Here is a 10,619-nt window from a genome sequence, read left to right as displayed (position 1 = left end):
GGTCATTGGGGTCATGGGGGGACACTGGGACATGGGGGACATGGGGACAGATGGGGGACACTGAGGACATGGGGGGTCACTGGGGACATGGGGGTACATGGGGACATGGCTGAGGAGGGACCCCCTGTTCCCCCAGACCTGGACAGATGAAGGTCCCCCCTGTCCTCTTCCTCCTCCTCCTTGGCCTCACAGAGCAATGGGGACCCTTGGGGACATCAGGGACTCCCGTGGGACCCTTGGGTGAGTTTGGGGTCCCAGGCCTAGAGTGGGGAGGTACCAGGCCCATACTGTAAGGTCCTGGGGTGACACTGGGGGTCCAAGGCCTAAACTGGGAGGTCCCTGACCCAAATTGGGAGGTTCCAGTCCCACAGTATGAGGTCCCAGGCCCATCTTGGGAGGTCCCTGTCCCATTCTGGAAGGTCCCAGCTCCATCTGGGGAGGTTCTAAGGTGACAACTGGGGATCCCAGGCCTATAGTGGGAGGTTCTGAGGTGACAACTGGGGGTCGCAGGCCCATAATGGGAGGTCCCAGGGTGACACTGGGAGGTTTGAGTCTCACACCAGGAGGTCCCAGCTCCATACTGGGGGTTCCAGGCCCATCCTGGGGTGCCCCAGTTCATCCTGGGCAGTGTCAGGGGTCCCTGACTGTGGTGTGTCCCCAGGGGTGGTCCTGTACCCCTTCGGGCCGGGCGTGGGGGATGAGCCCACTCCCCATGAGGACGACGGGACGAGCCCCGAGATCTTTCTGTGGGAAAACTTCTCCTTCTTCGGGAGCGGCCACCACTCTTGCTACGTGGGTCACGTGACTAGAGGGACACGGGGGGGACATGGAGGGTGGCACTGTGGAGGGTGGCACTGGGGGGGTGACACCAGGAGGGGAGGATGGTAAGTGGGATGGGGGCCACCAGAGTTGGTGGCACCTCCTTTCTTGGCCACATTGGTGAGTGGAGACCCTTGGGGACATGGGGGACACCTGCAGGACCCCCAGGTGGTTTTGGGGTCCCAGGCCCATCCTGGGAGGTTCTGGGGTGACACTGGGGGTCCCAGGTCCATCCTGGGGGGTCCCAGTCCCATACTGGAAGATCCTAGCTCCATATGGGGAGGTTCGGGGGTGACACTTGGGGTCCCAGGCCCATCCTGAGATGTTCTGGGGTTACACCTGGTTTGGGGTCACTGTGACTGGCAGTGTCATAACTGGGACCACTGGGGGGGTCACTAGTGGGTGCCCCCCAGGTGTCTCACAGGTGCCCTTTGCCCCCAGGTGAACAACAATGGGGTGGTGTCGTTCGGGACGAGGGTCCCCGAGTTCACTCCCCAGCCCTTCCCGCTGCCCGGCCACCGCCCCTTCGTGGCCCCATACTGGGCTGACGTGGACACGCGGCTGGGGGGAGACGTCTGGTACCGCCAGAGCCGTGACCCTGAGCTGCTGGAGCGCCTGGCACAGGACCTGGCACCCACTGTGCCCCCAGGGGACCCCCCACCGCGCCCCACCTGGGCCCTCGTGGCCACCTGGGACCGTGTGGCCTATTTTGGGGCCGCCTCGGACAGGGTGAGACACAGGGGATAAGGAGGGGAGGGGGCTCAAGTGGCTTGGCCTTCAAGCGAGGTGTCCCCAGCCACAGTGGCACCAACCATAGTGTCCCCAGCCATGGTGTCCCCAACTTTCTGGGGGACACAGGGCTGGGGACACAGCTGGGGGTGGCAGTGCCAGCGTGACACAGTGACAATGTCCCCCCCAGGTGAACACTTTCCAGGCTGTGCTGGCCTCCGATGGTGTCACCTGCTTTGTCCTGCTCAACTACGGGGACTTGCAGTGGACAACAGGCATTGCCAACATGGGGGACCCCCACACTGGACTGGGAGGCATCCCCGCACAGGTGAGGACACGGGGACACCCCCAGGGACCCCCACACTAGGCAAGGGGGGTTCTGGGATGGGGGGGTAAAGAGTTCTGGGGGGGAATTAAGGGGATTTGAGGTGAAATCAGGGATTTTAGGTGGAATTAAGGGAATTTTGGGTGGAATTAAGGGAATTTTGGGTGAATTGTGCATTTTAAGTGAAATTAGGGGGATTTTAGGTGGAATTAAGGGAATTTTGGGTGGAACGAGTGGATTGGGATGAACTAAATCTCCTTTTGGGTAAAATTGCGGGAACTGGGGCAGAACTGCCCCCCTCACCACCCACCCTGTCCTGTCCCCCCCGTGTGTCCCCCCATATGCCCCCCAGGCCGGGTTTAACAGTGGGGACGACGTGCACTACTACAACGTGCCAGGGTCCCGCACGCCCACTGTGCAGACCCTCGGCCACCGCAGCAACCTGGGGGTCCCGGGGCGCTGGGCCTTCCGTGTCGACCACTTCGAGGCCACTGAGGGGCCCCTCGAGATGCCCTCAAGGACCTCCAGGACTCCCTCAGTGCCCCCCGAGTCCCGCAGGACCACGGCAGAGCGGGTGTATAACTGCGGGTTGTGAGCAGGTGACACCCGGGGCTCTGGGGAGGGGGCTGTGCCCGCACACCCGGGGCACCTGAGACCCCTCCCCTCAGCGCCCCCCGGAGGCCACGTGGTGATAGGAACACCAATAAACACCTGTTGAGCAATACCTGTGTGCAGGTGTGTGTGCACACCTGTGGGGGCCTGTGAAGGGAACAGACCGGGTAGGAGAGGGGGGATGACAACACCTGGGTGGTACACGGGTGTGACAGACACAAACCTGGATCCCACACGGGTGTGACAGACACAGGCGATCTGAGGGTGGTTTGGGGGGTTCCCTGAGCTGGTTTTAGAAGGGGCTGGCAGAGTCCTTTAGGATGGGGAGCTGGTTTTGGGGGGGTTTGAGGGGGTCTCTGGGCTGGTTTAGGGGGTCTCTGGGGGGTCCTCGGCAGGGATTCCCTGGGCTGGTTTAGGAGGGCTGGGGCTCCCTGGGATGGGGGGCTAGAGGGGTTCTTGGGCTTGTTTAGGGGGACTGGAGGGGTCCCTGGGCTGCTTTGGGGGGGCTGGAAGGGTCTCTGGTTGGTTCAGGGGTGCTTGGGGGGTCCCTGGGCTGGTATTCCTGAAAAACAGGTGGCTTGACCCCCAACCATCCCAGTCACTCCCAGGGCAGCAGGATATGGTGGAGTTTGAGACCCCCCCAACTATTCCCATCACTCCCATGGCAACGGGATATGGTGGAATCAGAGACCCCTGGCACCAGGGGACCCCCCAACATCCCTAAAATTGGAGGGAAGCCCAACCTGGCACTGGGATGGGTGTTTCCATGGCATCTGGGATCCCTTTATTTCCATGAAACTCCCCCAAAAAAACAGAACTCACCATGCTGATTCCTCACTGTGAAGTGCTGGGATTCAGGATACAGGAGAGTGGGATTTAGGGGGGATTTGGCAGGAATTTCATCACCAGCCAAGTGATGCTGATTTATCAATTATTAATTAATTAATATCCAGTGTTAATCAGCAGAGTTCGGGGGGTTTCCAGTGACATCAGGTCTGTCCCAGCTACGGCTGGTGACAAGGTGGTAACAAAAGTTACTGGAAAACACTGGGATGAGGTGGAAAACCATTGGGATGAGGCAAAAAACCACTGGGATAACAGGAAAAACACCAAAATGAGGTCAAAACCTGTGGAGGAACATCAGAGTGAGTGGGAACGGTTCTAAGTCTGGAGAGACTTATATGGAGCTTAGAGAAGATGATAAATTATGGACTTTTGTGTTACTTCCCAGTTCGTCCCATGTTTTATGTACCCTTACATATATAACTCTGTATTAATCCCCTTAGATTGTATTGCCCCAAACATGTCTGTACTTGTCCACAAGTTTTCCCATCAAAAGTTGTTTACCACCTTGTTCTCCCCTGCTTTCCTGCTCATCCCCCACTGACTGGCCGATAAGTGCTGCAGTGCGGAGTGAGCTCCCATTGGTCCCCGCTGCTTAACTCCTCCTAAGTTCCTCCCACTTTCCCTCATTCCCCAGTCCTGCAATACCCTGAGATGTCCATCCCATGCTCTGCCCTGGTTATCAGACCTCCCCTCACTCGAACCCTATTATAAGTCCTTGTTCCCCCTCAATAAAGTGGCCATTGCACCCTGACCTTCCATCTTGTCAGAACCCTCTGTGCAGTGTTGCGTCCCTATTCCTTTCTCCATCGGGCCGTGGCAAAAACCCACTTGGATGAGGTGGAAGAACACCAGGATGAGGTGGGAAAAGACCACAATGAGGTGGAAAACCACCAAAATGAGGTGGAGAAGCACTAGGATGAAGTGGAAAAACACTAGGAGAAGGAGAAAGACACTGGGATAAGGCAGAAAAAAACACTGTGATGGGGAAAAGCAGCAGGATAAAGCAGAAAAACACCAAAACGAGGTGGAAAAACACTAGGATGAGGTGGAAAGACAATGGGTTTAGAGGAAAAACACCGGGATGAGGCAGAAAACACCAGGATGAGGTAGAGAAACAGTGAGATGAGGCGGTAAACTGCCAAAATTACGTTGAAAAACACTGGGATAAGGTGAAAAACACTGAAATGAGGTGGAATACACACAAATTCTTTGAGGAAGGAGGCACTGAGGCCACAGCACTTCTCCAGGCTGAAGGCTCCAAGCTCTTCCCCAGCTACAAGCAGAAGTAATCCAGGGCTTCGTGTCCATAGGGGTTGGAAGTCCAGACAATGTCGGCTCTTCCAAAGCTCTCCAGCATCCGGCCCAGCTCTGCGCTCACTGCTCCCAAACATTCCCTGTCCAGCTGCTCCTCCAAAATCCAGCCAGGATCCAGCCCTGACTTGTAGCAATCCACAGGGATAGGATACACGACCAGGCGGAGATCTGGCAGGACCACAGTTTTCCATAACAAATCCTTGAGCCCTGCTGTGGAGAAGGAATTCCCAAAGAGTCCGAGGGAGCGGAGGCAGGAGCAGTGCCGGAGTGACACCAGCAGGGCATCCAGGTGTGAGTCTGTCAGCCGGCATTCCATGAGGTCCAGGTGGAGCAGGGAAGCCGAGGTTTCCTCCAGGAGATGCTGAAGGGGTTGGAGAAGAGTTTGGGAGAAATCATGGCCGCTCAGATCCAGCCTTTTCAGGGCCGGAGCATGGAAGCTTTGGGAGAGGAAGGCGAAGTCAGCGGGAAGGAGGGAGCAGAAGGCCAGTTCCAAGCTTTCCAATGGAGCCTCGAGTTTGCTGCCAGGATGAAAAAGGAGATGTGACCCTGTGGTGACATCATGGAGCTGGGAGGGATGCGCTAATAGATCAAACCCTCCATGAAACCTTGAAATGTTGGAATGGCTCCCAAATTCCTGGGGGAACTGCAGCAAACAAGACCCATGATTCCCTTCATGATCATGGAATCATGGAATTAGGAAATCACTGAGGTTGGAAAAGAGCTCCAAGACTATCAAATCCAACCTTTGAGAATCATGGGATTATGGGATTCCGTAGTCATGAGATCAGGGAGCCTTGGAATTGTGGAATCATAGAGTCATGGGATCATGGAGTTACAAGGTCACAGAATCGTGGGGTCATGGGATCATGGAATTGTGGGAGCCCTGAGATCATGGATTCATTGCATCATGGAATCATGGGGTTATGGAATTATTGGATCATGGAGTTATGGAATTACTGGGTTATGGGATTACAGAGTTATGGAATCATGGAATCATGGGGTGATGGGATTATGGAGTCATGGAGCCAGCCAGGAGCACCTGGCACTGGTGGAGCTCCAGGATGCAGCACTTGCTGTCCTCTGGAAACAGGGAATCAGGGAATTCTGGGATCACGGAGTCAAGGAGGCATTAAGGTTGGAAAAGGCCTTCAAGATGGTCAAGTTCAACCTTTGAGAATCCTGGAGTCAAGGAATTATGGGATCGTGGTGTCATGAAATCATGGAATTACAGGATAATGGAATCATGGGAGCATAGAGTCATGGAGTATTGGGATAACAAAATCACAGAATTATGGGGTCACTAAGGTTGGAAAAGATATCTAATACCACCAAGTCCAACCTTTGCAAATCCTCAGTGAGTGCAGGAAGAATACAGTTGGGAATCTGCTCCAGCAGGAACTTACCAGAGAATGTGCCTCAAATTCCCGGAGAGCCTGGAGGATCCCAGGTTGAGCTCCCTGAGGCTCTGCAGCTTTCCCAGCTCCCTGGCCAGACACCGGATTCCCAGCACCGACTCCGGCGTTGGCCGCCGCACGTCAACATTGCTGTAGGGAAGTCGGAGGCTTCGAAGACCCAGGAATCGGGAGAGATGTGGCAAAACCAAGGAGAGACCCCCCAGTCCAAGGTTGTTGAAGCGAAGGTCCACCCTCCTTACGCCAGAGGGATCCAAGGATTTCAGCAGACTCACAATTCCAGCCAGGCAGAGCTCCTCGGCTTGGAACTCCCGGCACTTGAGGCGCAGTGGGCTGGTGTTCCCGGCCTGGAGTGCATCCCACAGGATTCCATAGGATGTTCCATTGACGAAGAGATCGGCGTGGATGTCGATGAATCGTGGAGTTGCCGTGGCGCCGGAACGGCCCTTGTGGCTCCTGGATCTGCATTTCTGGAGTTCCCGCTGGTGTTTGGAGACCTCCACACAAGCCTTGGCCAGGGCCACGGTGCCAGACCAGACACTCATCCCTTCCGGAGCACGGCCAGCGGCATCATCCCGGAGTCCCGTCACATCCAGCACACGGAGATGGCACCGGCTGGGCCAGGAAATGGGAAAAATAGGAATAAACAAGCAGGGAAAAACCACAGAAGTGGGTTCTGTGTATCCTGGAATTCCCAAGATTCACCTGGAATCATGGCCTGCTTCCTCCAGATCCTGCCGGAGCTGGTCCACCACGGCCAGGATGACGGACTGGATGCAGAGCTTGGAGGGATGATCCCGGAGCAGCTCCCGGTGCCCCACGATCCCCTGGAAGTTGAGGACTGGGAATGGCCACTGGGCCACCAAATCCTGCAGGACTAGAGGTCTCCCATCCAGGAACGCAGCTTGGAAGAGGACGGGATAGAGCTGGGCGGGGACAGTGGGAAGGGGGCGGTGGGCGACGAGCCGGCGGGCAGAGAGGAAGAGCAGGGAATCCATGAATCCAGGGGGCCTGCGGGATTTGAGGGGGGCACAGGTGAGGTTGGGGGACCCCCAGGATGGCCTCGGGGCGAGGGGTGGGTTGGGAGAATCCCAGGGAAGCCCCAAATCCAGGGATATCCCAGCAAAAAGGGAACTTGTGGGAGGAGAGGGGGAGGCAAAGGGGATGTTGGGGTGAGACCCCCAAGGCAGCCCCCTCCAAAAAGGGGCATCCCAAAGCTGCCAAAAATCCCCAAACCACCCCAAGTAATCCCCCCAGTCCACCCCAACCAGTCCAGGGACTCCTCCTCTCCAGCACCCCTAAACCAGCCCCTCCACCCCAGGGACCCCCCAAACCATGCCAAGGACCCCTCCCTCAGCACCCCCAAAAAAGCCCTCCCACTCCAGGACCTCCCCATGGGCCCCAAAACCAATCCAGGGACGCCCCCTCAGCCCCCCAAACCAGCTGAGGCATCCCCTCAGCCCCCCTAAATCAACCCAGGGCCCCTCCCAAGTCCCCCCACCCCACGGACCCCCCAAACCACACCAGGGACTCCCCAGAGACCCCTCAACATCCCCCAGGGACCCCCCGAGTCTCCCCCAAACACCCGCACGGATCCTCCCATCCCAGGGAGCCCCCGGAGAACCCCCCAGCATCCCCAAACCAGCCCTGAGACGCCTCCCCAGCACCCCCCAGACCCACCCAGTGACTCCCCCAGCACCCCTAAAGAAAGCTCAGGGACTCCCCAGCATCCTAAAACCACCCACTCCAGGGGCCCCCAACCACCCCAGAGATTCTTCTAGCCCAACGAAAACAGCCTAGGGACCTTTCCAGCCCCGATACCCCAGGGAAGCCCCAGGGACACACTAAACAAGCCCAGGGAGCCCTCCCAGCCCCTCTGAAGTACTCCAGAGACCCACCCCCCAAGGCAGCCCCTGCCCCTCCCCCCCATTGGCGCCCCCCACACACCGCCCACCCGCAGGCCCCGGCAGCTCCAGCCCGTACGGCGGCCCCACTTCCGGGTCTGCGCGCTGCCACCACCACTCAGAGAGCGAGACCCACCCCGGGGGCGGGTCTTCGCCTTTCAACTGGCTCCTATTGCTGTCTGTCATCGTTCTTCTCACTTCCCATCTGTAGGAGAGCGGTGTGGGCGGCCCTTTTGCGACAGACGCCCTTCCATTGGCTTGTTTTGCTGTCCATCACCAATCCCTCCCTTCCCATTGGCTGAAGCGCGACGCGAGGTTCGCTCTGAGCTAGGACCGGGGGCCTCTCGGAGCCCCTCGAGACCCCCAGGACCTCCCAAACTCCTCCCGGATCCCTCTGGATTATGAACCCGCTGCCATGGAGCGGCAGCGGGAGGTGAAGGCGCTGCTGCTTTAGGGAGGCTGGGGGTGGGTGTCCCTGGGATCATTTGAGGGGCCTGCGGTGGACCCAAAAAAACCCATAAAAATGCCCCCCAAATCCCTTCCCTGTACCATTCCACAGAGGCCCCCCAACGACATAGCCCCAAAAGGGGGGAAAGAGGGGCGGTACCCCCCAGAGTGGGGAAGGGGACTGGGACCCCCGAAATCAGGCGGAGAAGGTGCTGAAGATGGTGGGCGGGGGAGGGGGGGGGGACCATGAGAAAAGAGAAGAAGGGGGGGGGTAAAAGGGGAGTGGGTCCCCCCAGCTCAGTGCGGGGACGCTGAAGATTGGGGGACAATGGGTGTATGAGAAATAAAATACAGTGTTATTATAAAACCAAATTATAGGCGCATTGTGAAGTTGTAAGGTATCCAGTTCCAAATTGGATAAGGTACTAGGTTTTTTTTTTTTTGCAGACGGGATAAAGGAAATATAAAGTTCCTTTAAATTAAAATTCCTCAAAATTAAAATCTTTCGGGCCCATGTGGAAAATTTTTTACACAGGGGTTTCTTTCCTCTCTTTGGGCTAAGAACAAAGGAAGATCCATCATTTTTGACAGAGGATGCCTCGCAGCCAATCAGAAGGAAAGAAAAGTCCCTTTTCGGAGAAAAGAAACCTTTTTAGGCAAAAATGAATATATTAAACTTATCTAAAAAAGGGTGGGATTTTGTGAAACTATAAAATGTATAAAATTTAAAGCCAAGGGGTCTTTTTCTCCCCGGGAGCTCGGTGTTAGATGAGACCCAGCACGTGCTGAATAAACCTTTCCTTGCTGTTAAAGTTCCTTTGTTTTACAGTTAATTGAATCTTTCTAAATTAAATAATGAGAAATTTCTCACAGGTGCGGGACGGGGAAGAAGGGGGGGGTTTGAACTCCCAGACTGAGCGGGAAGGGGCTGAAACCGTGAAACCGAGCAGGGTGGGGGAGGGGGGACACCCCAAAACAAGCTGGGGTTTGTGGGGATGATGGGAAAGGGGTGGGAGAGGGAGGAAAAGGAGTGGGACAGCTGACAGGGGCATCCCATGGGGATCCTGTAGTAGGATGCTCTGCCTGGAATGGGGTGAATGAATTCCAACAAGGCCCTGTTTGCAAAGCCCCCAGTGGGAAATGAAGAAGGGGGGTTACACTGCTTTTGGGGTTGAACAAAGCTGAAACCAGCCTGACTCATCAATACCAAAGGGAAACATCCTGAAAGGGAGGGGAAGATGTGGCAGAGCTGGGAAAATCCCTGGAGAAAGGAACAAATGACACCACTGAGAACTTCTCCAAAGCTGCTGAGCTGGCACAGCCTGGACTGACAGCCCAGCACCTTATACTAGGAGCCCCCCCTGCAGTCCCCTTTCCCCCCAGAACCTGGCCATAGCAACCCAATACACCAGGTTAAGTACAGCTGGCCTGTCCACCTTGGTCAAGATGGTCTGTGACACGTCATGTAAAATTTCTCTACTGTCTGTACCTACAATCCATCCCTGATGTCCTGTGGAACTTTATTGGTGACTGAAATGATAAAACACCACGTGCTTGAGCAGCAAACATCTGTCCAATGTCTGCAGGAGGAAAGAGTGCCCTGGAAGCAGGGCCCGGGGAGTCTTCTCCTGCCTCCAACTGGAGACACCCAGGACCCTCAAAAGCTCAGAATTGCCATAGTACCACTTCCCACGTGCTCCAAGGGGAAAAGCCTAAACACAATGTCTGTGGCATTCATTAGTTCCTGAATTTGTCCTTGAGGATGTTCATATTTCATCACCTTTTGATGAAATATGGCCTCTTTGAGGATGTTTTGGTGTGTTCGTGTCTCACAGTGACATCCCCTCCATGGCCAAGGCCGAGCCCATCAGACATGGCACTGACACCTTGGGGATAAGGTACTATTGAAGGTATTGAAGGTCTTTAAGAAGGAAAAAGATCTTGAGCAGCTGTCCAAAGAAGAGCAGAGGGAGAATATGTAAGGGAAACAGCTCTGCAGACCAGGGTTTACATAATTTCTATGGAATTATGAGAGGAATTTTGTACCTTGACAAAGCCACTCTGTGATGTTATCTGAGCAACAGATTATGGATGTTGTTGGATGCCTCAAATAGCATCCTTCTTTGGCTCAGCTCAAACGGCACAAGCAGTTCCTGACCAAAACAGCCAAGCCTAAGGAGGTTATTCCTGTCAGAGACTCTGAAGTTAGGC

General features: G+C 55.8%; 2 protein-coding genes across 4 annotated transcripts in view; one reads left to right on the top strand and one right to left on the bottom strand.

Annotated features, from left to right (window-relative positions):
- Window positions 1-2,468, top strand: part of LOC108509740 (sushi, nidogen and EGF-like domain-containing protein 1) — a 3,599-nt gene extending 1,131 nt beyond the window's left edge. Inside the window, exons 2-6 of the mRNA XM_017839307.1 lie at window positions 137-240; window positions 662-792; window positions 1,261-1,548; window positions 1,739-1,876; window positions 2,226-2,468. Of these exons, the coding sequence (XP_017694796.1) occupies window positions 147-240; window positions 662-792; window positions 1,261-1,548; window positions 1,739-1,876; window positions 2,226-2,468 (894 nt within the window). The 5' untranslated portion in view covers window positions 137-146. The remainder of the gene's footprint in view (window positions 1-136; window positions 241-661; window positions 793-1,260; window positions 1,549-1,738; window positions 1,877-2,225) is intronic.
- Window positions 2,469-3,373: 905 nt separating this feature from the next.
- Window positions 3,374-8,589, bottom strand: LRRC14 (leucine rich repeat containing 14). Of its 3 annotated transcripts, none has more exons than XM_017839315.1 (4): window positions 8,098-8,589; window positions 6,763-7,068; window positions 6,049-6,672; window positions 3,374-5,163 (listed from the first exon to the last, which is right to left on the bottom strand). In XM_017839315.1, exons 1-4 carry the CDS (start codon window positions 8,145-8,147, stop codon window positions 4,605-4,607), a joined length of 1,539 nt encoding a protein of 512 aa, XP_017694804.1. In that variant the 5' UTR covers window positions 8,148-8,589; the 3' UTR covers window positions 3,374-4,604. The 3 variants fall into 3 exon arrangements, with proteins under 3 accessions (XP_017694804.1, XP_017694806.1, XP_017694805.1); XM_017839317.1 differs by having other exon boundaries at window positions 8,012-8,102; XM_017839316.1 differs by lacking the exon at window positions 8,098-8,589 and adding an exon at window positions 8,005-8,052.
- Window positions 8,590-10,619: the final 2,030 nt, after the last annotated feature.

Source organism: Lepidothrix coronata, unplaced genomic scaffold (genome assembly GCF_001604755.1).
Source record: "Lepidothrix coronata isolate B3197 unplaced genomic scaffold, Lepidothrix_coronata-1.0 Scaffold398, whole genome shotgun sequence".
NCBI classification, from domain to species: Eukaryota; Metazoa; Chordata; class Aves; order Passeriformes; family Pipridae; genus Lepidothrix; species Lepidothrix coronata.
This window is presented reverse-complemented; position numbering and strand designations above follow the sequence as displayed.